The sequence below is a fragment of the Copadichromis virginalis genome, linkage group LG13, assembly GCF_057382275.1.
Source record: "Copadichromis virginalis isolate Kocher_CV1m ecotype Utaka linkage group LG13, C_Virginalis_male_GT1.1, whole genome shotgun sequence".
NCBI lineage: Eukaryota > Metazoa > Chordata > Actinopteri > Cichliformes > Cichlidae > Copadichromis > Copadichromis virginalis.
The window spans coordinates 20677386-20704631 of NC_140630.1; the positions used below are offsets into that span (position 1 = coordinate 20677386).

Sequence of the window (27246 nt, forward strand, 5' to 3'; positions counted from 1 at the left end):
TTGGCAAAGGCATGTGTTCGAGGTCTCCATGAAAGGCTTTAAAGAGGAAGATTAAAGTAGCCTGGCTCGTGGGCATTGGTGCATTACATTATCTTCGCATATGCCCCCTTTGGAGACAGATTTTGTTTTCTGTTATGCGAGTGTTGCATACAGTTCTGATTATCCCTAGGCTTGCTCTGTTAGAAATTGTGAGAATGAGATCTAGACAAGCGGAGAGGAAGGCTTGCCCTTTAAAGTCTTCACAGCAACACCGTGGGAGTGAGAGAGAACGCCAGATCACAATTCAAAATCATAAAGCCACATACTGTAACGCCGGTTCTCGAAAGCAAATCGATGATGAAAAATAAAACAGCGCCAATGCTCTTGCTTAAAATGTACCACCCACAAAGTTGCTGCATTTCTCTCCTTTTGTTTCTAAAATGTCCAGAGCACAACCATTCAGGGATAGTGCAGCTGATTCTTCATCACATGCATCTATTACAGTTTGAGGGTTAAAAATGGCAATGCTGTTTTCTTTGTTGATTAAATGGCCTGTAGCTGGGAGGAAAATACATGTTTTATGTATATTTGTGCCAAATACTGTTACCTTACTACACTATATTACATACTAGGTACAAACTACAATGCGGATATGTGTTATCTTGCTCAGGAATAAATTGTAGATATCACAGAGATAACAGAAAAGAGGGAAGGAGAGGGCTTAAAGATGCAAACAAATAAACAGAAAATCATAGTACACTGCATGTCCCTTGCTTTTTGAGCAACCAGGACGTCCCATGGCATGTTATATTTTGATATTTTCATAAACATGTCCTATTATTAGCTTGTCCTCCAGCACTTGTTACATCAGCCTGACTGGAGCAGTCTCCCTTCATGTCTTGGCTTTGCCTATTGCACTTGGTCTGACTCACCAGTGGACTGTGCCTCCCAGCTGGCCATAGGCTGACACTCTCTTCCACCTCATTACCAGGAAGGCCAGTGAATGAAGTGAATGCACCTCCTAGTCTAGTTAGAGGTTGGCACCTGGAGTTGTACAATACCTTATGTCATTTAATGCAGAAGAAAACAGATGCAATGAGTGAGTTAGGTAAGTATTCAGCAGCAGTTGGGAGACTTCTTCTGAATTTTCATATTTGCTCGCACGAGATGTAAATACAGGCTGCATGCATTTCCATTTTTTAATATGCCTCTTGCAGATTACTGATTTGTCAGTTGCCGTCTAGAGACTCACACAACACTCAAAGAATAGCAGGCCCAATTCACATTCTCATATCTTTAATATGCCCTCTGAAAACTGCCATGCTGACATTTCCGCTTTTTATTTTAGCTCAAAAGCAAATTAAAAATGTATTTAAAGCAAGCACGACTGTCACAAAATATTCATGCACTCATTGGATGTAGATCTATATGGAATGCATCATTAAACAAGTAATTTGGTATAATAATTTCTTCCACGATAACACAAGCTTTTTTTTTCTTGTTTTGTCTGTGAGCCTGATCTGTGTACGGTAATTGCAGTCATACTTCTTTTCGGAGAGAAACACAATGTATTCACTTTTTAAAAATAAATATTAACTATAGTTTGATGATGATTGTCTTATTCTGTTTAAATGAGCTGAGTTTTAGATTAAAAGTTGAATATGTTTCACATTAACTGTTCAGTTATCAGCCCATGAAGTCTTTTTAAAGGGCAATCTCCATTACTATTAGGTTGTTTGGAGCAAAAGCATAAGGTCACCTTTGTTGCTTTCAGGGACCACACCAGCTTTGCAATTTGAAACTTTGCCATTTCGCCAAAGAGACTTAATTATGGATGGGCTGAAGTGAACATTTATCATATTTTACACCCAATATTATGACATATTTGTCAGGGCATTAATTTAGATTAATGGCATGGGAAGGGTTTTGGGTGATCTGCAAAGCCCTTGACAGCTCATCCCTTCAGAGTCAGATGGTTTTAATGAAGATGGTCTGTACAGTAGCGAAATGTACAATAAAGCTCAAACTATAAAAAATATTTTATGTGCTGTCTGTGCACATTCTGTTCAAAAGGCAGTGCCAGTGTTTAATGTGCAATAATTGTCTCAAAGTCCATTCACCTATTTAGGCTTGTGTGCAGAATTAAGAGGAAGCAGGTGCTGAAGCCAAATAAATAAATAAATGACACAGTGTGGGGGTGGGGGGGAGGGGGGGGGGTACTGTTCTTTTGATAAGAATAGATACAAAGGAAAGAAAAATAGGTTACTTAACAAGGGAGATATCACCTCAGACAGCTTTAGTGACCTTAGTGTTCATTCTAATTTTTGAATACTCTTATGCTTAAAGTCAGCACCTTCTCATTTGTTCCATCGTTAGTACAAAGTCATAAACATAGTGAATGTTAACAGCTTACTTTGCTGAAGGTTAGTCAGGCAGGTGTGTGACCACAAGTAGGAATACTTCAACCATTACCACAGTTCCAGCATTACAGAGCGCTGGGATTTCTGCGTTATTCAAATGCATTTTGTGTCACTGTCATCTGTCACGCAGAGGACTGTCAAGTGTCATAAAAAGGTGGGTGGTACTGTCGTGCGCGTCGCGCCCGCTGCTGAACTGAAATGAACTTGACACATAGGAAGAAGCACATAAACATGGGATGAATATTTGTTGTGAGTGTGGATGGCTGTGCAGGGGTGGATGCATTCTGGTTTACATCCTCTCCTGCCTACTTACATGTGCAAAATCGTGCTGCTGTGTCTTTTAAAGAACTGCGCTCATAATAGTAAAGGAGTCAGGATTCCTAAGAACTGCAGCTAAGCAATGACATGCTTTGTTGAGCCACAGAAAGTGAATTTTAATTAACCCTTGCAAAAAAAATATAGATTACTGAAATATTGCATTAATTAGCATCCGTTCAAGTCAGTTCATGAGATAGCAGTCAATACTATTCAACCAAAAACACGGTCTGTCTTGCCATATCAATATACTGATCAATGGCTGTCTTCTTCAGGTTTCAGTGATATCGTGGTTTGTGTCCTTATCTGGAAAAAAAGAAATAATTGTTGTTGTTTTTTATCAAAACATAGTAATCAAATATCATCTCTCCCCTCCTTTCTCTTTTCGCTTGTTTTAAAACACCGCAGAGAATTTACTGCTCCAACTAGCATCGGTCGCCAACTGCTTTGGATTCGAGTCACATCAGCTTGAGAGTCTCAATAATGCCCCTAAATGAGCCTAGTTCTCATTGAAGGAATTTCAAACACCCTACTTAGGTTTGATCTGCAGTCCACATTCCTATTGCTTTGTCCATTTACAGAATACGACCAAAAAGAAGTCTTGGAAAACAACAGGGAGCCCCAATTCCACTCATCCTGCCTTTAATATGGACGGAGTGGCATGCACATTGGTTGACTTTGGTTGCTTAGTAACAAGAAGCTAGGCATGCAAGTGCCTTCGCTGTTTTGGGTTTGTTTTTTTGTTTTTTATAGATTTAATTACGAGGCTGTTTTATAAGTGATAGGTGGGTTAGCTCATTTTGGAAATGTACCCATCTGAGACTATCTGTACTGACCCAGCTCAATATCACACAAACAAACCAGACATCTGCTCCGCTGCACTGAACCGAGGGGCAGTGCTGAAGAGCTGAAAGACTCGCAGAAAATATTTCTAGGCAATGCTTTTAATCCTTGATGCGCTTTACTGAGATTTCAGCTGCAAGTGAAAGTAGAAACAATATTGCAGGCTCAGTAGCTAACATTAATAAACATTGTCATTTTCCAGGACAGAAGCTAAATCAAGCAGACATCAGAGCACTGAACCCCACTGAGTTAGCAAACAAAAGTCTTCTTGTTCTAACTCCAGAAGCTGCACTTTGTGCTGCTTGTGGCATTGCTTTCTCCTTTGCCCTCCCCTTGCTCGCTCAGAAAGGCTGCTGAATAGATAGATGGTGCGACTCTAGTGGGGTTAGATGCAGGAGGAGGTGGATAAAAAAGGGCATCGTGTAAGTGGAGAAAGCCATAATATGATGAGATTAACAGCTCTTTCGTTTTTTGTCTTCATCAGCTGATGTCTGGCCTGATTGCATGCATGTCTTGCATTATGAGATCAAATGAGCTATAGAGCTAACAAGACTGAGTCAACAGCAGCGTTGCCAGCTCTCGTGCTTCAGACGTGTGGCACGTGCTTTCACCTTTAGTTTCATGCTCTCATGCTGCCCAAACTACAGTCAAGCCAAATACTGGGAAGCCCAAAGCCCTACTTTTATAGAAATAAAAACACGTAAGTTAAACAGGATGTTTTCTGCTCTATGAACTCTGTAGATCAGGCTTTTTTTCTGTGCTTCAGCACCAACACTGATCCATAAATATCGCAGAGCACAAAAGTCACTTCATGTGCTTAAGTTGCCAGAGGTGCACACACAGACCTCTCTTTAAGAGGTTATTAATGAGAGTCACCGGAATGGAATCCTTGTACGTCAAAGTGTTAGCTTTGTGCTTCCGGCTGTTTGTAGGACTCTTTCCTTTTAAATACCTGCAGCTTCACAGGGTTACCTAGAGGATCCATATGCTCTTCTACAAAAACAGCTGAACACATTAACACACTTGGTACAAGGGTGGTAAATTCATTAATTATTCATAACTATTAATTATTCCAGACACAGAGGCGAGATTGGTCAGGACCTAATGGCAAAACATAATCTGTAGTTTTTCTTTTTACCTGAGAGTTACAGTGTTACAGTGCTAGAGTTTAATCATCTGTTACACAGTGGACCTCCTCAGGTGAAGTCCTGAACTCCATCACAGACAGCAGTGTGTGTGTGTGTGTGTGTGTGTGTGTGTGTGTGTGTGTGTGTGTGTGTGTGTGTGTGTGTGTGTGTGTGTGTGTGTGTGTGTGTGTGTGGCAATCCCGGTCTAGAGGCGTACTGCCAGGCTTTATGTCTGAAATAGCTGCCAAGACATTTTAGTTTGAAACATAATTTCAACCTCATGGCGGCCACAGTGGGAATGTTATAGATTCTGAGATACTTCACAGCAAAAGTGAAAACTTTAACTTGCTGCTAGCTCTAGGGAAAAAGACATAAAAACTAATAAAAAAAAAAAGTCATAAAAAAATCATCACGTTTGGGTACAATGAATTTAATAGTGTAGTGTCTGAAAGTAATCCCTCGAATGACCTAAAGTTCATCTGTGACTGATCGTCTGTATCAAATTTAAAGAAATTCCCTCAAGGCGCACTTTAAATATTGCCTTCAGGAGAACGTGAAACAGGCAACCCAAAAATAAAATGTCTCCGACAATTGCTGTTGCTGCCGCAGAGGCATAATGCTATTTAAAGTACCTACAGTGCTTCAGTCAGTGATGCTGATGATATGTTTTTATCGATTTTGTCTGTTCTTTTAAACACGCAGGACTATGTAAGGTTTACTTTATAGAAAGTGCAGGCAACAGAAAAAAAATTAGAGATGGCACGATACCACTTTTTTAAGTCCGATATCGATACCGATATCATAAATTTGGATATCTGCCGATACCGATATGAATCCGATATAGTTTGTTTTTTAATCAATAAAACTGTTTTTTTATATCTTGCTCCATTTTGTATAAGTTCATACTCAAGTTTAAATAAACAACAACACTAATACTATTCTGTTATACCTGTATTTAAAAAATGCACTGCACCCAAAATATTTCATAGTTCAGCAACACTGATCAATCTAATAAACTTAAACCTACTCAATCCTTCCTATTCTGGTATTTTACAGAGTACTTAGCAGAAATATTAAGCAACCTAACTAATAGGGTTGCAAACTCCCAGCAAAAAAAAAAAAAAGGAAACCACCCCCCACCCTCCACCTCATGATGCTTAATCGACATTATCAACTTTAATTTGATGCAGTGTGGGAAAAAATGCACAGAAATAAATTATTTTTCAAGAATAATTAAATAGATTCAACATCTTTCTTCAACAGAATTGCAGAGATGGTATCTTCCCAAAGGAAAAAGTAGTATAGCTTACTATGGTATATTAGACTTAAAAGTTACTATATACAGTAATGGACTTCTATACATTTTACATCAGATTAAAACTTTGGGTGTAAGATTTGGATAATTATTTATTAAAAGCTAGACATTTTAAATGAGAATAAGAAAGAAAAGTATGTCTTTGTGCCCCCATTTTTCCTGTTAATGCCTTATTGGCCCCCCTGGCTAAACTTTGCTAGCTCCGCCCCTGCACAGTTACCAGCCGTCAGCTATGTAGAAAAGGATCCTGGTGTAGAAAGTAATATTAAATAAATTCTAACAACAGCTTATCAAGCTTAAACGTGCTGCTGTTGTTCAGCCGCTGGTTTCCTCTTTCTGGTGCAAAGTGGGCCAAAAACAAAGAAGAGAGACGGACTCACGACAGAAAAGCCAATCAGCTGATCATTGATCAGTTTCATGATTGAAGTAGCAGCAGGAAAGAGAGAGAGGGAGAGAGAAGAGGCAGTCGCACCATATATCGGTTGTTAAGCTTAATGCTGGAATGCTTTACAAACATTCAGAGATGAACTTACACACTTGCTTTACTTCTCTACAAATACATCACGTGAGCACACTGCTCCGACGTGCTACGGATATGAGCCGAGTTACACCGTGTCACAAGTTTTGTAATGTGCTTTTTTGATATTTAATGGATCGGATTCCTTTTTTTATTTCTCTCCGATATCCGATCCAGTAATTTACGTCACTATCGGACCGATACCAATGCGTAATATCGGATCGGTCCATCTCTAAAAAAAATACATCAAATCAGTAAAAGCACCACCTGTTTCCTTTCTCCTAGAAACAGTTATGCACAGCTTTCTTCTTCTCACTGACAATCATTATTTATTATTCTGGCTGCATGTGTGGGGTCACTGTTATGACTGAGAATGAATTTGGCACCAATTAGGTGCCTCCCCAGTGGTATATCATGTCACCCAAAAATGTATGTCATAATTCATATTTGATTACTGTTTATACACATTTTAACCACTGAATGCAGCAGTAAAAACTACCAGCTTTATTTATAAGCTAATTTGTGGGTTAATGAATTCTTCCCCTAAGCAGCCCGTGAAGAAACTTGCTTTGTTTAATAAATGCACTAATAAAGTATATTTAATAATAACTTTAATAGGCACTGTAGGCTCCCATTACACTTATTTGTCATCAGGTTTACGACAATAAATTTAATGCCGGAGTTAAAGTTAAACAGTTTATTAAAACCACATTAGGCGGTATTTTTGCAGCTAAAGAAGTCAGCAATATTAGTTTAATAGAAAGCTGTGTGCTGCATCAGCATGAGTGGATATAAGGGTAAGTTGACCCTCAACAGATATACTTTACAGATGCGATGGTGTAACTGCATTATAAAATAATAGCTGCACTGGGTTGAGTTTATGGAGGTCTATGGAGGCAACAGTATTATATCTGGGCGTTACCCAGATCTCACGCAAGAGGAGAAAATGAGAAAACGAAAAAGGAGAAGTGAGGGATTGAAGCTGTAGTCATGAAAGACTGTGTATCCTGCTCTTCTGAGATTCCCCTTGGAAGTTGCTTTGGCTGTGTGCATCTCATGGTTAAAACACGAAAAGTTAAAGCGGACGTCTCTAACGTGCGGTACAAATGTGGCTTTAACAAAGCAAAAGAGCCCTTTCAGCTAATTGTAAGTTGATCACGGGGGAGGTCACTCGATGCATGCTGCCAAGCCGTGGCTGACCGAGGCATTAAAAGAAGGAGAAACAGGAGCAGCTCATTTGTAATGAATTATTAAGAATGTCATATAATGAATCCTGTCTCCTGTCTCTGTGGGGTGCCTGGAGACACCGGAATTGCTGATTGCTCTAACTTCAAATGAATGTATTGCATTTTGCATTAACTTATAAATATAGTCATGGAGAAAGTGTCTGGGCTCATTAGTTTGAGCTATTTACATGTCACTATGTATTAGATGAAAAGCTACATATATTTTGCAACTTTACAAATAATTATGCTCAACACACAGAATGAAGCAGTATTAGCCGTTCTCCAAATACCAGTATTTGGTTTAAATATTTGTAGTTCTATCAGCAGTATACACAATGCCAAATCTGTAATCACAATAAAAGGTGTTTGCCACTATTTCTATGGGCAGAATTAACACACAAAAAAGAAAAGTAGTGTCATTAAAGTGACCTTGATTTATCAATAGTATTGCTGGGTTGCATCCCACTTATAATGCTCTATGCTTGCCTGATGCCCCTGAAGAATAGCTGTCTTTAATGTTCTTTGAGTATTAACGATGGACTCATGAGGAAATACATTTACTGTCCCTATTTATGTGCATACCAGCCATTATAGATTACTGGTACTGATGCTTTGGAACAGCTGATCTTGTCATTGAAAAAGAGCTATGCAAATGTGGACAGTGAAACCTGGAAGAAACCTCAACAAGTAATAAAAGTTTGCTTTGAAAGAAGAGAGACAAATCAATAATGTTATGCAAGCAGACCTTTGATTAATTTGAATTGGTCTGCGTTATGTAATTTACACAGTCTGGTATAACAGCATGGTATGGGTGAAGTGTTACCAAATGGTATCAAGTTATGTGTTCTCTTATGAGAGCAGAAATAGAAGCTCAACATATGTAATAGCATTCTGGGTATGTGCTATCAGAAGTAAAGCAAATGACTGTTATAGAACCAGCTATGGATATGTGCGTGAAACTGTCACTGATGCCCCTCGGCTACAATTCATATCTAAAAGGAGGTACATCTGTCAAAGACCAAATTAGGAAATATCTTGAATGATTATATATGTTGTGGTGGGTAGCTGGTTGGATGTGACTGGGACTCATGAGCTGGTCTTCAAATAAGGACCGGAGAACAGGAGCTGTGTGGGAGCTGTTGGAATAGTTCTACCAAGCACTGGATAGAAAAGCCAATGAGAAAGACTACCAAGGCGTTTTATTTTAGGTTAGGCTAAAGTCCTTACTGTCTTGTTTTTGATTTGCATAAACAAGACACTTTGTGCAAACTACAGAAATACCAAACCGATTCCAAAAAAGTTGGGATACTGTGCAGGGTGAATCAGAATGCAATGATTTCCAAATCTCATAAACCCATAGTTTAATCACAATAATAATCACAATAACTGGAAAAAAAATATACCATTTTCAGGAAAATATAAGATCATTTTGAATCTGATGGCAGCAACACATCTTGAAAGGTAAGACATGTTTACAACTGTGCAGCATTTCCTCTTCTTGTATAAACATCTGGGAATTGAAGAGGCCAGTTGTTGGACTTTGCTGTGGAACGTTGTCCAATTCTTGTCTGATATAGGATTGTAGCTGCTCAGAAGCCCTGGGTCTTGTTGTATATTTTGTTTAATGATGTGTCAAATGTTGTAAAAGGTCGGAACTGCAGGCAAGCCAGTTCAGCACCCTGACTCTTCTACTAAAAGGCCATGCTGTAGTAATAAATTAGATGCAGTATGTAGTTTAGCATAATCTTGCTGAAATATGCCAGTTCTTTTTGGATTGAAGAACCTGGTACCTTACTGATGGTGCCTTTTCACATATGCAAGCTGCCAATTCCATAGGCAATAATGCATTCCCATACCATCAGAGATCCAGGCTTTTGAATTGAGTGCTCATAAAAAGCCAGGTGGTTCTTCTCATTTTTGGTCGACAGTGTCCATATTTTTCAAAATGAATTTGAAATTTCAATTTGTCTGGCCACAAAACAATTTCCCACTTTGACACAGTACATTTTAAATTAGGCTAACAGCAGCATTATATGGCTGATGCCTGATTGAGTTTTAAACTGCATCTGAAAATGGAACTGTGAATTGTGTTTATAGACAATCATTTGTCTGAAAGGGTTCCTCAGCCCATTCAATGATTTCCATGACAGACACCATGTCTGTTTTAAATGCAGTGAGCCTCAGCCAGCCTGAGGACCTGGACTCTGGTAACCCTGTGAAGCTGCTAATGTCGATTTTCAGCCTTGTCCTTTGCGCACAGAGATTTCTCCAGATTTTCAGAATTTTTTCAGATGACATTATGTATTGTAGACAATGAAATATTTTGTCTTCATAATATTATGTTTAAGAACATTATTCCAAATCATTCGAAAACATTTGTAGACTTGGTGAATCTCTCTTCCTCTGTATAATGCTCTTTTTTTAATTTCTAATTTTTTATATATACAGTCATGTTACTGATCTATTGCCAACTAATTGCATTAGTTGATAAAAGTCCCTCCAGCTGTTCCTTTGTAGTACCACTTAGTTTCCCAGCCTTTTGTTCCACAATGCGTAAACTTTTGAATGTGTTGCTGCCATCCATCCATCCATCCATTCGCTTCCGCTTATCCTTTCAGGGTCGCGGGGGGCGCTGGAGCCTATCCCAGCTGTCATAGGGCGAGAGGCAGGGTACACCCTGGACAGGTCGCCAGTCTGTCGCAGGGCCAACACACAGGGACAGACAACCATTCGCACTCACATTCATACCTAGTGACAATTTGTGTTGCTGCCATCAAATTCAAAATTAGCTCATATTCTATTTAAAATGATCGATTTTCTCATGTCTACTGTGAATAAAAAACTGGCGTATAAGATTTGTAAATTAAGTTTTTTTTACATTACTTAATTTTTATGTAGAATTCTCAAGGAGTGTTAAATGTTAACAAAATAATCACGATGTTTTGGTAAAAATGGTTACTTGAGATTAGTGCCAAATAATACCATCAGCAGATACTGCTTTAGCCATGAATATAAACATGGGCGCTAATAATTATAAGCTGTGAAAAGTATGCTAATCTTTGCCTGTTTATCCAACTAACAGAACAAATCCCTAGAATTCCTGACATCTGTGAAGCTGTAACAAATGAATGTGCCAAGATCCCAACTTGATTGATCAGGTAATAAAATAACGTTTAAGAGATAAAGATTTATTTTCTTGATAATGACCCGGTAATGCCATAATTCTAGGGATCCTGCCATTTCATGGTAAATATGCATAAAGTGTTCATAAAAAAGTAATCTAAGAGCTGTTTTATTTCATTCATTATAATTATTTACTCGTATCTTAATCAAATTTTCTGCCCAGTGGTTGGAAACTGGTTCTTGAGAGCCAGGAAAGTGAAAAGACATAAAATGGCCTCAAGCGTGTGTGACTGGATGATAAAAGAAGAAAACTGGAAAAAAAAAAGAATAGTAGTTGTAGTTGACGAATGCTTGATGACAAGCTTGCCTAAATCTATAGCATATCCCCACAGAATGATGACAAGCAGAGTGAAACCTATGTAAATTTAAGTCATAAAATAGCATTCTTTACATCTACAGATCAGATTTTTATTCACTCGTTTATATGTTTAGGTACTTTATTAATACACAAACATGCTACCGATGAACACGCTACAAGAAATTCTCCATTTTAACATTTCAAGTCATTTTCTTTCTTTCTTTTTTTAAAAGTAAAGTAGTAGAATAAGTAATGTCAAATTATTAGTTTTGTATCTAAGCTGCTGTAAAGTTAGAATTCAGAGTTCCTATTTATACACACAGCAAAGAGTTAAACTGTATGAAGTTCTATACTAATGCAGTAGGGAAATTTGTTTATTTTGGGGAATATGATGAGAATTATTAAACACAACAGAAAAAAAAATATATATAAAATTATATATAGAAATGCTTGCTTGATTATGGGGAACTGTAGCAATAATGAATATTATAAAGATAATCAGTTAAACCACAATTGAAGAACGTAAAGTTACTTAATAAAAAGTAAATTTAAGTAACTAAAGGCAATATTTAAAAGGGAATTTAATTTAAATGAATATAACTTAGAGAATGAAACACAGGCACCATCTTTAGATACATAGAACACTCACTGCTAATGCTACAACAAACAAAGACACAACAATAACACAACAACATAGACACTATTGACACATACACAAAATAAACAAAATAGTGGATAAATGAATGACTGTAAAAGCAGAACTTAGAGAGAAAATACGCAACTTTTGAGTAAATGTTGAGAAGCAGTAATTGTTCCCTCGAAACACCTGATAAATTGAGTGGTGTTTAAAATTGTGTCTCCAAAAAGAAATGAGGTAATAGTAAGTTCAGTATTTTACTGAGTACAGATTGTTCATACCATTGGGATTAGTATATCTTTAAGAAATATGAGGAAAATACTACATAAGAAAGATTATTAACCATTAAATTTTGTCAGACAAGAAAACATATTTCTTACTAGGAATGTTCATGGGGACTAATTTGGTAGTCATTTAAATAACAGAAAATCTAGTTTAGACTAGATTAGACTAGACTAGGGTTAAACTAGTCTAAAAGACAGAAAAAGATTTAAAACTGATCTCAATTTAAATCAACAAATTTAACCTGTATTGTGTTGATATATTAGGAGCTATATGGAACTGTATAACATTGCAAACACAAACAACGTCTGATTAGTTTAGAGAGTCTTGTTAAACTAAAGCTAAAGCTTTGGAAGATTTAGCTGTTACCTGGAAGGGAGGTCTGTGCTGACAGATTTAAAATGAGGTGAAAAGGTGCTTTCATGCATTATGATCCATATGCTTATCCATGTGTTGGGAACAGAAAATCTATATGACTCTTGTGAGTCATGTAGAGTGTATTAATACATTTCTGCATCTCTAAAACATAAATGAACAGAAATGTTATACAGTCTACTTTTATTCCATTCTTTGCATCTTAAATGCATCCTTCTATGTAACCATGTCTTTCTATATATTTAGCATATATTTAAAAAACAGTCTGTGCATATAATTTCATATAATTTACATCTAATACATCTTGGTTTAATCCTGCTGTCCTATGCCTGCATAGTTTTCTGCTGTAGTACATGGTACAGTATGCCCTCTGATTACCCTTTTTTTTATATCATTTTATGTCCAGGGAGATTCAATTACTGGCTGAATATTGTTGATTTATGTGACCATTCAGCACTGCCTGGATTTAAAATCAGGAGGAAATGCAGAAAATATGCATTCATCAGTGACACTAAATACCATAATGAGGTGAAAGGATAGTCAGGAATAAAATGGTTCCCTCAATGTTGCGCACTATCCTTTTCTAACTATCTAACTTGATGCCCTTGAACTTCTGCTTAGTTTAATAAATTCTAATTAGATTAGAACCAGGGAGTGCATGAAAAGGCAGCGTCTTTTTCTTTGTTGATTAGGGTGGAAAAAAATATATGCATATGGCTACATTTTGTGCACTGAGAAGTTCATTAAAACTGCTTTCACAGAAGAGTAAGAGAAGCGAAAGAAAATGTTTTTGTCATTCAGGCTCACATAGACATCCAATTTTGTTTGTTGTGTGAGAAACACAAAATGGACAAGCGGTTGCCTTCGAGGGAAGCGGATTTCTTTTTAGTGTGACAGCAGTGAATAAGTATTTTATCGATTATAAGTATTGATTAGCTAATGCATGTACTGCCACATTTATCATGAGAATCTGTCAGAATATGAATCAAATTAAATGTAAACATTTGGAGGTAAAAAAAAAATCCCAACAAAGTGGGAGATGTTATATGAACACTGACTGGGATGAATTATTTCCTGTAAATTAACTGCTCCTGGTACCATCAGTGAGTTGACAAAGGGATATGCTTTAAATCACCTTCAATTTTTAAGGCTTACTGCACTTTTAACCAGAGGCAGAAGACCTTAGAGCTTTGACTGCATATCAGACAGGTACATCGACAATAATGTGAACTGGCTGACAATAGGTCAGACAGGCTATTCAGCCAAAGCTATTGGGCGGCTTGGGTGTCATGAGCCTTTAAAACTCCACGTTCCTCTGCAGTGAGTGTGTCACCAGCTCCCTATTTCAGTGCTCTGCAGTGCACAGCTGAATGGACAGCAGCCATTGTGTGCCCAGATAATGCACTTCAATCATCCTTAATGTCATCATAGCCAAAAAGGCCCAGAAGCTCAGTTGAAGAGGCTTTATTTCCCTTCATATCCAAGACCAAAAAACAGGGGCTTTAATCACAAGATTAAGGACTGTGATTGTTTAGCGCTAATTATGCTGACCAGCTGTAGAAAAACCATGTTGTGTGTATAAAAAGGGAAATGTGCAAAAGTGTGACTGTTGCAGATGCAACGTTGCTTGAAGCCTCCAGGTGAAAGGCAGTTAAGCAGTCACGTTAAGGAAAAGCTGATGTAACATAATTTGTTGTGTTCAACATTTTTTTTACATAACACTTAATATTCTGGACATGGCAAGCTGCAGGGAAAGCTCGTGGTGTGGTAATCAATTCCATACAATGGCCAACGGTAAGATGTTGAATGGCTAATTGACCACAGTAATGGTGCATGTCTATGTGGTGGTGGACGATGGAGACGTGCACATTAAAAAACAATTAATTTCCAATACTAATGTCACTCTTGGCTGCCTCTGCTGCTGCATATAACAAGAAGCTGTCACTGAGAAGTCATTTCGTACTCCATCTAGGATTTGATCCAAGGAAGACAAAGTTAGAAGGTCTTTTTGGTGGGCCGAGGTACATTTTGTGTTTACTTTTATCGAGGTTACGTGAGAGTTTAGGCTTCTCTTTAGGTTAATGAGTTTATTTAGCACCTCTCTTTCTTTCTTTGTAAGAAATTAATGTCATGGTCTGGTCATGGACGGATTACATTTTCTGCTTCTAGCCACTGAACCAAATTTCTTTTACTCGTGTTTACACTAAACTATTTCAAGCTTCAAGCTTCAACTTTGTACTTTGCCAGCTCCACACGGCAACAAGACATCATGTTAAAATTTTGTGTAATTTTACCATCCATTCATCGAGACATGTCTGTGTTCAGCCATCACTGATGAATACTGCTTTTGGTTGTGAGGTGGGTTTTTTGTTTTTGGAAAATGTTTGCATAGAGTTTTAATTCATGTCGGTTGTTAGCACTCACTGCAATTATATTAAACTCCAAAATAATCACAAAAAGACAGTAACCTAATTTCCCCTTCAATCCACATGTAAGAGAAAAGCCTGATAATGCAGATATTGTTCTGAAAGCTGTGGGAGACTACACAAACATCTTTGTTGGTGTCACATTTGTTGACAAGGTAAACAAAGCACCTTTTTTTCTACTGATGAAAAAAATGCAGATTTTATCTAGAGTAGTGTGTGTGTGTGTGTGTGTGTGTGTGTGTGTGTGTGTGTGTGTGTGTGTGTGTGTGTGTGTGTGTTATCTCCTATTAGCACTGGCAATACAGCTGTTTGTACATGTGCTGTCTAGTTAAGGAGAAAGTCCAGAGAAGGAGAGATTTGCAAATGAACGGGAATTATCTTTCATTTGTTTACTGCCTGGTCTCTTATCATTTTGTATGAGGTTTATTTCAGAAGCTTCTAGTGGATAATAACCCGGAACCTTCTTCAGGACCCCTCTGAAAACATCAGAAATTAATTATCCTGATTTTTTTTCTAATGTACTCTTCCTTTTCCAATTTCCCTCAAGTGTTTTGGCCTATTGAAATGACAATTATCTCTTAAAAAAACCCAGTCTAATTTCAGCAGCACTATTCAAAATAATTTAAAATCAAGCTAGCACTTATTTACTCTATTAGTTTAGTATTTAGCTTCTCTTTGATCTTTTCTTTGATATGCAATCACAGGTTTCTGGATGCTGGCATTAAACCTGAAATATTTACCCAGCATGATTTAATCATTGTTGTTAAGACTTTTCATGGTTTTTGTGACAGAAAGTAGCAAATGTTACTTATTTAACTTTGCTTTTCTGTTACAAAAAAACTTACAGAGAAAGGCAAGAAAAGACTTTACAGAAGCTAAAATAGGCCAAATTAAAACGTAGCACACAGTAACTTTGTGTTTGTGAATATTATGGCTTTCCAGAGATCATCAAGTGGTTAAATCCCCTGACTCTTGAACTAAATGCTCCTCTTGTCCTGGGACTGAATCCCTACAGAGCTTCCTCTCCTATGTTTCCAATTCTCTGGCTCCCTAAACACTTTATTACAGCCTAAACAGAGAATACAGAAGCACTGCCACCCTTATTTTAAAAAGAAAACTGTACGGAGATGGTAGGAGTTCACCCTTTTCATTTCTCATAAGAAAGGAGAGATTTGCTTAATTTGTGGTTGTTAGTAATAAAGAATTCTGACAAAGAGTTTGTTTTATGTAGTTTGAGGGGTGTTATTTATCCATCTATTTAGAATAAATTCTTATTAATTGCCCATTTTAGTTTAACAAAAGCACAAACATTGCTGTATTTTGTACTAAAATATAGCAGGAGTGTCATATGAACTATAATAAAGCTGGAGCTGTTGGTTATATGGTCTTATTTGAAGAGCTGAATATGAAGAGCTACATTATAATGTCTCCATGCAACCTGTCGGGACAAACAAAAAGTGAAAAATAAAATTCCTACTAAATGAATGAAGCCTAAATTTTGTATGTGCTTCATAATAAAATATTGCAGTCAGGTACAGGCACGCTTTGTTTCAAATCTTGTAATAACTGAGATTGTCTCATGTTTCCCGACTTGGCATCAGAATCCATTAAATGAAAATCCAACTGCGCTGTTGTTATGCCCTGACTTGTCTGAGGACATTTCCGCATCGCTTCTACATCCCTTGTAATTATTTTGGAGAGCGTATTTGGTTTAACATGAGCTTAGCCAATGAGCCAAGACAGGGCATGTTGCAGGCATCTTCCTCATGACTAACTTGCATATGACACAATGTTCCCTGTGCTGATAGATGCAGGGTGGCAGTCTGAAGCAGTGGGTTTTACCACTGCAAAAGGATCCGACGTGATTGGTGCTGTGGAAAAGCTGACAGCATGAATTATGAAAGTCTCATTAGGGCTTGTTGGAAATGATTTATCTTGCTACGAAATATGGTCATCCGACCACATTTGCTTCCATGGTTACAGAGTTCATATTGTGTTTTGCTCATTTAATTTCTTAGGTGTATCATTTTCTGTTTATTAGTGAGGAATTTCCATGAACGGCAAACCATGACTCTATTAAATCGAAGGTCACTACTTGGTATGCCAAGCAAAATGGCTCAGAAAAGGACAAGGTAGGCTCTTTGAAAATTGGCTGCAGTCACAAAGGTGCTAAAAAATGTGTCGTGTTTCTCACTTGACAGATGCATTGCTTGGCATGGTGGCGTTGAGCTTGGCAGTGTGCGTGACTGCCAGGTCATCTACTGTGGTTGTACGTTTCTAAACCGATGCCAGGAGTTGCTGCCATAGTTTTTCAATGTCCCTTAGGTGGTGAATTGTAGTAAAGCATATCTCGGTGAATAATTTTGTAAAATTTACAGCAGCATATTAAGATCATACCCTGCTGCCAGAATAAATACATAAACACATCTCTTGTTTTGAGGTGACTGGCCAAAACAAGAGAATATTTCATGAAATGCTTGAGACTGGTGTCCCAGATTTGAAAGCCATCAGTATTTCTATACAATTCATATAACCTGACTTCCCTTTCTGAAATGGTTTCATTAGTAATCAGCTTCCATCCTTGTTTCTGTCAGTGCACAGTAGTCCTTTCAGTTGTGTCCCTGCAGCAGCCCCACTTTTAGTCATGGCTAGTTCAACGGTGTGGCTTTTTGAAAAGGCTGGTGATTTTGCAAGTTATAAGCTGCAATCTTGGCATTGCTTTCACTTTAAAATGCTCCATAGGCGGATCTATTTTCTGATAGCACCATGCAGCTAAACTGAAAGCACGACATATGCAGTTACCCACACTGTCAAGCACTGGTGCATCTTTGCAAAAAAGATAACTTTAAAATGCATGTCTATATTTTATCTTGTTTCATTTCCCCCCTCTTAAGAGAACCAACGTGCAGTCTACTTGCCAGAGGTTGATTTGCAAGCATTAGTTAACAACCACAATAATGCAGACGGTGCTTTTTGCCTCATTCTTTTAATATAACTCAGCATTTGGACTGTGGAGTCAGCATATAAACTGTGTGGCTTTTGACGGTATACATGTTTGGATCAGTTGAAATAATATAAAAACAGAATGCTGATGCCCATTCCCTGAAGTGTATGGAAAAAGAGGAGGAATGATCTGCTCACGGCACCCAGCAACAGGGCTTCTTGATGCAGTGCTTTGATAACGTCAGAGCTCCATCTAGGTTGCTTTGTGAGGTACTGCTCAATAACCTTGTGATTTAACATTGTGCTGTAAATTATCAATGCAATTTCCACTCATTTGCCTACACATCAGTGATGCAAAATATATCCTCGCTGCTAAGAACAGCCTGCATTCTGAGTGCTTGTCTCACCACACTTGCTCCATTTTTAGGCGACTTCACATGACTTTTCAATGAGGTGCAGTGGCAGTTGCACAGAATTCTAATTTGGCTTCAATCTAAGTCATTAGGAGAGTCAACAGGAAGCAAACAGATGGCAGAAGGAATATGATGGATAATTGTGTGTCTCAGAGGACAATTCGTAATTTGTATCTGATTCCGTGCAACCCCCTCATTTTCTTAATGAAGGACTAATTGAGTTTTTTACATTGGCTCAAGCATATGGTCCCACCAATAGTGAAGGGTTTCTATAATGGTGGTAAGGAGATATCTTGAGGACAACGGAATCAATTTTAAAGACTGTTTCCGGATGGCCTAACATGAGTCAGTTTGGACATGGGAGTCTATTCATGAGCTAAAATATGATGCATCTTCATTACATCATAATCATTGTTATGAGTCATCATCAGTTATCATCACATGTGTTTACTTTTGGACCCTAAAAAGTAGTCTTCCACTGATACTCAGAGAACAAAATGTACTGTCCTGTTTGAGTAAAAATAAAACTTGGTAGTCGAATCTGTACTCTGAATAAATGTATATTTGATGTTTTTATATCATGTTTTTCTTATGTGCTCCACTGTTACACATTATGACTGACTTCCTTGGACTTTTTTGTTGTTTTGTTTGTTTATTAGAACGTTTCTTTCTTTCTTTACTGCAGTATACTCATTGTTAATTAAAGTTATGTTCCTTTTTTGTACAGAACAATCCATAATCCATCAGAAAAGCCTGTGATCATTTTTCTGCATTGATGTTTATGTTTGAATAACAAAGCAGCGAACGGGGCCTTTAGCACAAATAAGACTTTGTTCAGCTATTAATTACAACACAGCTTTTTTTTTAGCACATTTTCATTCTTACCCTTTTTAAAGACAAACGTCTAGGTTTTTAGGATCTTTAAATATATTTCCATTGTAATTCATGACTTGAACATAAGTCCTAAATATCTAAAAAGGTACCTACTACCCAGAAATATGACTACATTTGACCAAAATTTGTCAGCCTCAGTAGCATAGCTGTTGAGTAATGGATCAAAGTCAAGCCTGAGCTTGAGGGGTATTTCTCTTCCTAGTCTGTATGGACCGTTGTCTCTATTTTTTGAGAAATTACACTTTTCAAAGTGCAGCTGTAATGAAGTGCTTCTCATTAAAAGCTGCGTTTGTGACAGTCAGTCAGTCAGGCAGGAATGCATGGAGGGCAGTAAGTGAGGTACCCCTGATAGAAGCTACTCATAGCAACTTTGGAGTAAAGGCTCATTTCATGCAAGGTTAGACACATCCGTCATTGGACATGGGTCTGGCTTTTACTACCTTTCAATGAAATTACACATGGAATGTGTCCACATATTGAAGATGGACCTGGAAACGGAATGTCTACCACTGGACTCTGTGGCTGCTGTGATCACTTTCAGTGTTAAAAATCCACCGTAGGCAGCGAATCAAAGTCGAATGTTGACAAAGGTCATGGATCCAGGGAACTTGTGCTCTCTTTGATAGTGTGCAAAGTCTTTGTTTGTAATGTGTTTTTGATGCAGTCAGTAGTCACACATTAATTAAATCAAGCATGAATATCTTTGTAAATATGCCCACTAATTAAGCTTTAAGCCCCAAAAATCAGGCTCACATGAATAGTTTGCTCTGGGTTTAAAATATAAAAACACCAGGCTATTCTTCTGGTGTAAGCATCATATGTAATAATCTGCAGAGGTTACAGTCCTGTGGTGACAAGGTCGGTGCTTCCATGTCCATAATCTGAGCAGACATTTTGTAACATTTTGACCAAATACATATTTCTCATTATTGTTTTGGCTGCTCCACGGTTGTCGTGGCTGGTTCTGCATGCAGCACTGGCTTTTCTAACAGATGTACCTCTGGAAATCTAACTGGAACAAAGGCGCTATTTTTCTTTCCATTCCAGAGTGGCCACACATATCTCGCAGTAAGATCAACTTGAGACTAGCCACTCAATCATTTCAGCTCCTTAAAGTTGAGAGGAAGGTACTTTTGCTCAAAAAAGCCTAATCTGATTCTCAACCTCTTTATTACTCACCTGATTTGTTGATAATCCCAGACGGGCAAGCAAAATGGCTGCCATTACAAAACTGATGGCACAGCATGGTAATAGAATTTGCTTGCACCTTTTTAAAGGATCCATTTTATTTTTATTTTTTTTGCACTTACTGAAAATAATTGCAGTTTTGATGCTGCATTACTGAATGGAATGCTAATTCTGCTTCTTCAGTTAGCAAATTAGGAGCTTTTAAAAATGTAAAACGCAAGAAGAGTGTGTGCATTAATTTGTCTGAGGTTTTGTGTATGGATTTGGTAAGAACTGTTGATAAATAGATAGCATTCCTTCAGTTATCAGTACTTTTATGCATTAACTATAAACCAAACATATTAAAAAAAGTAGTTAAGGTGTACATTTGCCATGGCCCTGGCCCCATGTTAAAATGTTGTAGACAGAAAAAAGCAAAATGTGGTTATCACTGATTTATTCACCAAGGACTTTGAAGCAAATAGACCTCCTTTAAGCCAAAGGAATTCCTCCACAAAAAATGTTGCCTATTTCTGGAAAGAAATCCCAGTATTTCTCATTCTGAAATTAGGCTAATAGGCACCAAAGTAGTTGTATTGCGTTTCTTGTCCAAAAATTGCATGCTTTGCCAGTGAAGCATTACATCGAGGTTATGTGCAAGAAAAACTAAGTGAACGAATCAGTCACTGCAGGGTAGCAAAGAAAGGTAACAGTGATGGATTTCTCTAAATGGCATTGTCTTTCCTTTGTTGCGGAAGCATGATGGATATCAACAATAAGTATGCTCTTTAGTCCTGACTGAGAGAGAGACATCTCATAAATCTTAAACTTAATTTTCTTTCAAGCACACATTTTAAAAGTTCTAAATACTGGACCAAACTTCAAAATAATTCTGTCTGAAATGGAAGAAATGTTTTCAAGTAATGACATGCTAAATACATCAACTGCGCTCTCTGCCTTGTAACACAGTGAAGACACATTGTTTTGGGGTGTCTTTGACAAATGACAACAGCCTATCCCTCCAGTTATTAAAAATCTGGTTTCTCTCTCATATTCATCCTTACATGGCTACAGGCTTGAATACAATCCCAAGTAGTTCAATTATACCTTATTTCCCTGTACTTTTCTGGTGTCGTGTTTTGACATCTTGCTTCTTTTTTTTTTAATATAAATTCGACCTCAGGCTGTCTAAACACAACATTAGGATTAACATCTTGGCTTTGTGGCATCAAAAGAGGCTCCAATCTCACGGACTTAAAACTGAGATATCTTCTGCGCTAAATCAGCCAGCGCTAATTTGTGTACCAACAGGTTGAGCCTTTTTAATAGCTGCCTGTCCAGACTGATTTAGAAATAATCACTCAAATATCAGCCACAAAATGATGAATCTGTGACTTCGAAGAAAGACTTGTATTTAAAAATGTGTTAAAAATGTGTGTGTGTGTGTGTGTGTACTTGCGCTGTAATAATTGCCATCCAAATATCTTACTGACACCACTCTTAATGACATGCTGCAGTGCCTTTGTTGCACTGTTGATCATCAGCTGCTGATTAGGTGTGACTGGCTGCAAGGCTAATATCACCGCTGAGCTGATCAATGTTTCGCAAAGGCACATAATCAACACCATGAAAAAGTATGATAATCATCGATGATTCATGAAGCCAGCGATGTTGATTGGTATCTAAAAATGACAATACAGATTGTCACAGCCCCTGACACCATATGTCCTTTTTGATACCTGAACTGACACCAAGGTCATTATGCTTTGCACCTTTTTGTTTTTTTAATCATTGCTTGCACTGAATGCTACTGTTGGAAATGGATATTCATTCAAAAAGACGCATCACTTTAAGGGCACCCAGCTAGCCCCACTGAGCCAAGCGGCAAGCGAGTTTTACTGTATGCCGTCGTGTAGATTTTAGTGTTTTCTTCCATTTGTATGAAATAATTAAAAAGCAGCGCACGCTGTTATTTTTAAAAAATTTCCCACAAAGAAGCAGGCATTCAGACTGACTAAATCAGACAGGCCTTTTATTCTGCCAAATGAGGAATTAGTTTATGATTCAAGACACTACAGGGTAGAGCATGAAACACTGTAAAGCAATAACATGTCAGAGTATCTGCAGCAGTTAGCCTTACACGGCTGAACGTTAGATGAACTGCCTGCTGTTTGTCCAATCATCAGTGTACCTGCTCATTCTTTGTACGACAAAGAGTTCACATTGTGCTTTCTACCTAATTTCAGCAAAACAGATGTGGACATGATCAGATCAGACTGAAAGACCTTTGAACAAGCTTCTAAAGCGTGTTACTTTGTGCAGTCACGGTCCTGAAGATCCCAATCAGCATCAAACGGCTGCGATGTTTGTTTCTACCTGGCGGCTTTCCCTCCTTTCATTGTACCCTCTTAATATTCAAATTTTTTATGCGAGCACAAACACAGTGTCCTTGATGCTATACTGGGTAGTGATGTTGTTTGAATCTAGCTGCCCTGATTTCTTTCTTTATTTTTCTTAATCCAATCACGGAACATGTTTGTTGATGTGATTTGGTTAATGCCAACAGTCTGATGCGCGGATTAGACAACTGTCTTTTCTGTACTCAAGTGATTTACCGTATAATTAGTCATAACATTTCTAACTTTCTGTGTAACGTGATCAGATCAGATGACAGATTTCTCCCTCTGTGGCTCACTTTGAGGGAGGTCAGTCTTTCGAGGCTTTCGGCTTGGTGCTGGGATTTAGCAAAACGAGGCTACAAACTCTATTAGGAGAGATCATTTAAGCACTCCTATCAATGGCTGATGCATTGTATTGTCTAATGTACTAACATAAGTTATGTGTAAATCTGTTGTTAATGCATCACCTGCATTGCCTATTTGCGAATGATAAAATCACCTCATTAGGCTCACACTGCCATAAGTAATGCTAGATTTTAATTAAAAACAAGAGTTCAAAAACAATTTGCATGAGCTATTTACAGTATGATACATCTGCTTAAAAGAGCTGATGCAAATTCCTTTCTAATTGCAATATTTCTAGCATCACTTTTCTCGGTGTCGCTTGAAAACACTGTACTCATTGTCTCTTTGTTCCTTTATGGGAAGCAAAGAGGGCATGCATTGTAATGAATACAGCTCAGAATACATTTGTCTAAGCCTCTCAGTCTCCTGGACTTGCCCATCCAAAAATAAATCACACAAAGATGACAAAGTGTTGAGGAAACCGTGGATCAATAGCATGTTATGTCCATGACCCCCCCTCCTCTGTGGCTTTCTGATGGCTTACACATTTTTACTTTCATTTATTTTTCTTTTCTTTTTTGGGTGTGCAGGCGGGTGGGAGGGCGGGCGGGAGGGAGGGAGCTGGTCTAATGAAGTGTTAGTCTTTAAAAACAAACAAACAAACAACAACAAGAAAAAAAACAATGTGAGTTTATCTGCATGTTTGCTATGTGTCTACGCTGTGCTTTCAAGCTCAATTAATACTTCCAACTCACCCGTATAAATTCGTTGCATTGTTCTATGCCATAGAGAAAAGGACAAATTAAATACAACCTTGTGTGGTCTTTGTTTCTAGCCATGTACTGCAGTTGCTTCAAACATCCTGAAAACAGTATGTAATAAGCTTTTTGTTCTCAGAACATCATGTTTAAGCCTAGCTTTCATATGAACCTCTATTCTGTCCCATAGAATATGGAATGATCGGAGAGCATACAGTAAAAAGTCAGCGGCCAAGATCAGTTCATGACACAAAGGCCCTGCAGGAGCAAGCTGAATCTGCTAAATTTATGGCACAAACTGGTAATACAATAGTTATGTTTCTTGACTTTATTTTGTTAACTAAACTTAATTTCATCATGCATGCTCTCTCTTGTACTGCACCTTTTAAGTGGAAATGTTTTGCATTATTATTTTTCCTACTCATTCTCTATTGCTACATATGGACGAGGAAGAAAATTTCCCATTTCTCTAGGAGTATTTACTTTGAATATAGGACATAATTGGGTTTTGTGGGTCTGTTTGTTTTATTGTCACATAGTGAGTTGGCGAGTGGATTACTCATACAGTATATTCGGGGAACATTAATTAAACAGCAGTTTAAAACTACGGCCCAGATGTAGTTAATTATTTCCTCCAAGGCGTGATAAATTAAATGTCATTCGATGAAAAAACCCACCCTTTCGGCCAAATATGAAACACATACTTGGCAAAAGTTGAACTGATAGATGTTGCCCTTAGAGATAAAATGAACCTGTGTGGTTTCAGCAAGTGTAGCGAATTCAAAACTTAAATGATCTAAATTCATTATGGCTTTTACGATCCACCAGTTTTGGCATTTTTTTTTAAAAATAAAATCAGAAAGTAGTAAAACAAGTTAGGTACAAATCCAAGCAAAATCTTTATTTTGCTTTCATTATTTTTTAAGTATCTTTTGCTTTAATGTAGCTAGACAACATTTGTTTTTAGTGGGTGGGTTTAGTTGTAGCTATTATTAAGTTTTTGGTTTTTTTATTTTAAGTTTTGGGAAATGTTTTATTTTTTTCATGTGTTGTTTCGTTTAAATTGCTGTCATTGTTTAAAAACTCCTTTCCTTTCATTGTCATTTTAATTTATGACGCACTGTACATGCATTCGCACCACTACTAACATATACTCATTAACATCTCTTCATTTTCCCCACGCTGTAGGTACGTTGTTTCCCTGTCGAGTTGCATCCGCTGTGCTTTTCTGTTTTCTCATTCTCACACAATTTACTCTCCCTGTACTGCCTCATTTAACAAATTGATCCACCTCTCAGTCTATTTTATGATCTACAAAATTAAGGGCAGGGTTAAGACCCCTATTTGGCTGAATCTATGTGTCCTTGTTACAACATGCTGTGAAACTACTTTAAATTCTGATATGATTTGATGACTTTCAATGACATAAATGTATTCAGAGCTGAAATTGAAAATATTTCGCTTTGTATTGAATTATCCCTCCAATGCATAAAGCCTCAAAGAAAATGAATTCTTCACCTGGATTTTAACATAATCGTAGAGCAATTATTCGGTGACTACACTCATGTGGGAATTTTATTGTCCACTCACTTGTCACCAAATTATTTATTCTTTTTCTTTCATTCTGGCTATCGTGGCTTTGGAAATCACCCCACTGCCTCATCATACTATGCAGCTTTATTTAGCATCTCATGGCTTTTTTGGGGTACCTTTTGTACCATTAAAATTGAAAGGCTCAATGCGGTTTCTTCCTTTTTATCCTTTAAGTTAACTCAGACATCTCCAAGTTAATGTAACAGCTATGGTCCTTTACCTCGCTAATCTGCTATACTTTCTGCTACGTATGATGATTTAATGATGATAAGTCTGCACGCGGAGTTAAGCAACTGCAAATTCTCCCTATAGATTTAAAGGCCTAGCCCATAAAGACAGACTCACATTCACATCCTGTGGCTTAAATACCACAGATTACACGTCCTTCTGGGCATCCACAATTTAAATTTAAGTGTACGGAAAACCTTCTGCTTTGAGCCACTCATGAAAATGGCTGTGATCTGCTGAATAAAATCAGCTAACTTTCTCATTTTCCTCCATCCCTGCGAGTTAACAACTTGAGCTAGACTAAAAAAGATTTTTTTTTGAAGCCATTATCTAAAACACAGAATTTGCTCCAATGTTGTCAAGGAAACTAGATAGTTTGCTGCAGTGCAAGGAAATCCACATTTAAGACCCCTTTCTGAACTAACACCCATTAAATTCCATTTTTATTTTCTCAGATGTTGTCTTTTCTTGCATGCCACCATGAAATTTTGTTTTTGCTTATAGCGAATTTACTTTTTTAAAACATAATATTGAGTTCCACTGAAATGCATGACCTTTTTTTTTTTTCAATGAATTGAAAGCGATAGATGTAACCCTAGTGTCTACTGTTCATTTTTTCCAACCATAGCTGTACCTTTTCTGTGATCTTTGCATGAATTTGGTGTAAAAAGGCAGATTATACAAATTACTCCTACACTGGAGAGCCATTTGTTAATGCTACTACTCCCAGTGATTGCAGCCACAAAAACACTTTTATGCTGCCTGCAAATGGAATCACGAGTCAAAAGAATTAAGCTGCCAATTCAGTATTCATCAAAGATCACATAAAGGTAGAATAGACTGTATGCTAAATTTCTTCTTTAGGACCTGACCTCACCCCACCCCGACGTTACTCATGTTGGCTCCTCCCTCTTTTACTCAAACCTGCCCACATTGCCCCACCCCGCCCAGTATAAGCGGTATAAGCCCCAGGACCATACTACTGCATTTAACTAGTGTCACCCTTCTCCCACACAGGTGAATCAGGTGCAGAGGAGTGGTCCCAGTGGAGCTCATGCTCTGTAACATGCGGTCAAGGGTCGCAGGTGCGAACAAGAACATGTGTCTCACCATACGGAACACACTGCAGCGGCCCTTTAAGAGAATCAAGGGTTTGCAATAACACTGCCCCTTGTCCAGGTAGTGTTAGCCGCAGATTCTTGAATATTAATGTTTTGCACCTTTGTTGTTGATATGGGAGGAAATGTGTTGTTCTGTTTTAACAAATTTCTGAATGTGTCTATATTTCCAAATGTATGCAGTAATAATATAATGAATCTAATGCTTTGTTTCTTTGATGTTATTTTGTGAATGTTGTTTTTCTTTTTTCATTATCATTTTGAGTTTTCCATTTCATATAACTGTGAATCAATTCATCAGCATTGAAATGGTTTAATGACATGTGGATCCACATGGAGCCCGGGGAGCTGTAGATACTGATATATCGTCAGCTTCATTTTCTTGAAGGTCAACTGTGCATTTTAAAATAGCTTTCTTCAAACACCCTTTAAGGCATTTCTTCCT

The 27246-nt window shown here is 37.7% G+C and overlaps 1 protein-coding gene across 8 annotated transcripts in view; it reads left to right on the forward strand.

Moving 5' to 3' along the window:
* The window catches only part of adgrb3 (adhesion G protein-coupled receptor B3), a 116610-nt gene that overhangs the window by 28962 nt on the left and 60402 nt on the right, over window positions 1-27246 (forward strand). For 5 of the 8 annotated variants that reach the window (XM_085477946.1, XM_085477944.1, XM_085477943.1 and 2 more), the window contains exons 3-4: window positions 24053-24163; window positions 26701-26862. The exons of 2 other annotated variants lie outside the window; for them this stretch is intronic. In XM_085477946.1, coding sequence (XP_085334072.1) covers window positions 24053-24163; window positions 26701-26862 — 273 coding nt within the window. The remainder of the gene's footprint in view (window positions 1-24052; window positions 24164-26700; window positions 26863-27246) is intronic. One more of the 8 variants, XM_085477945.1, reaches the window with a different exon arrangement.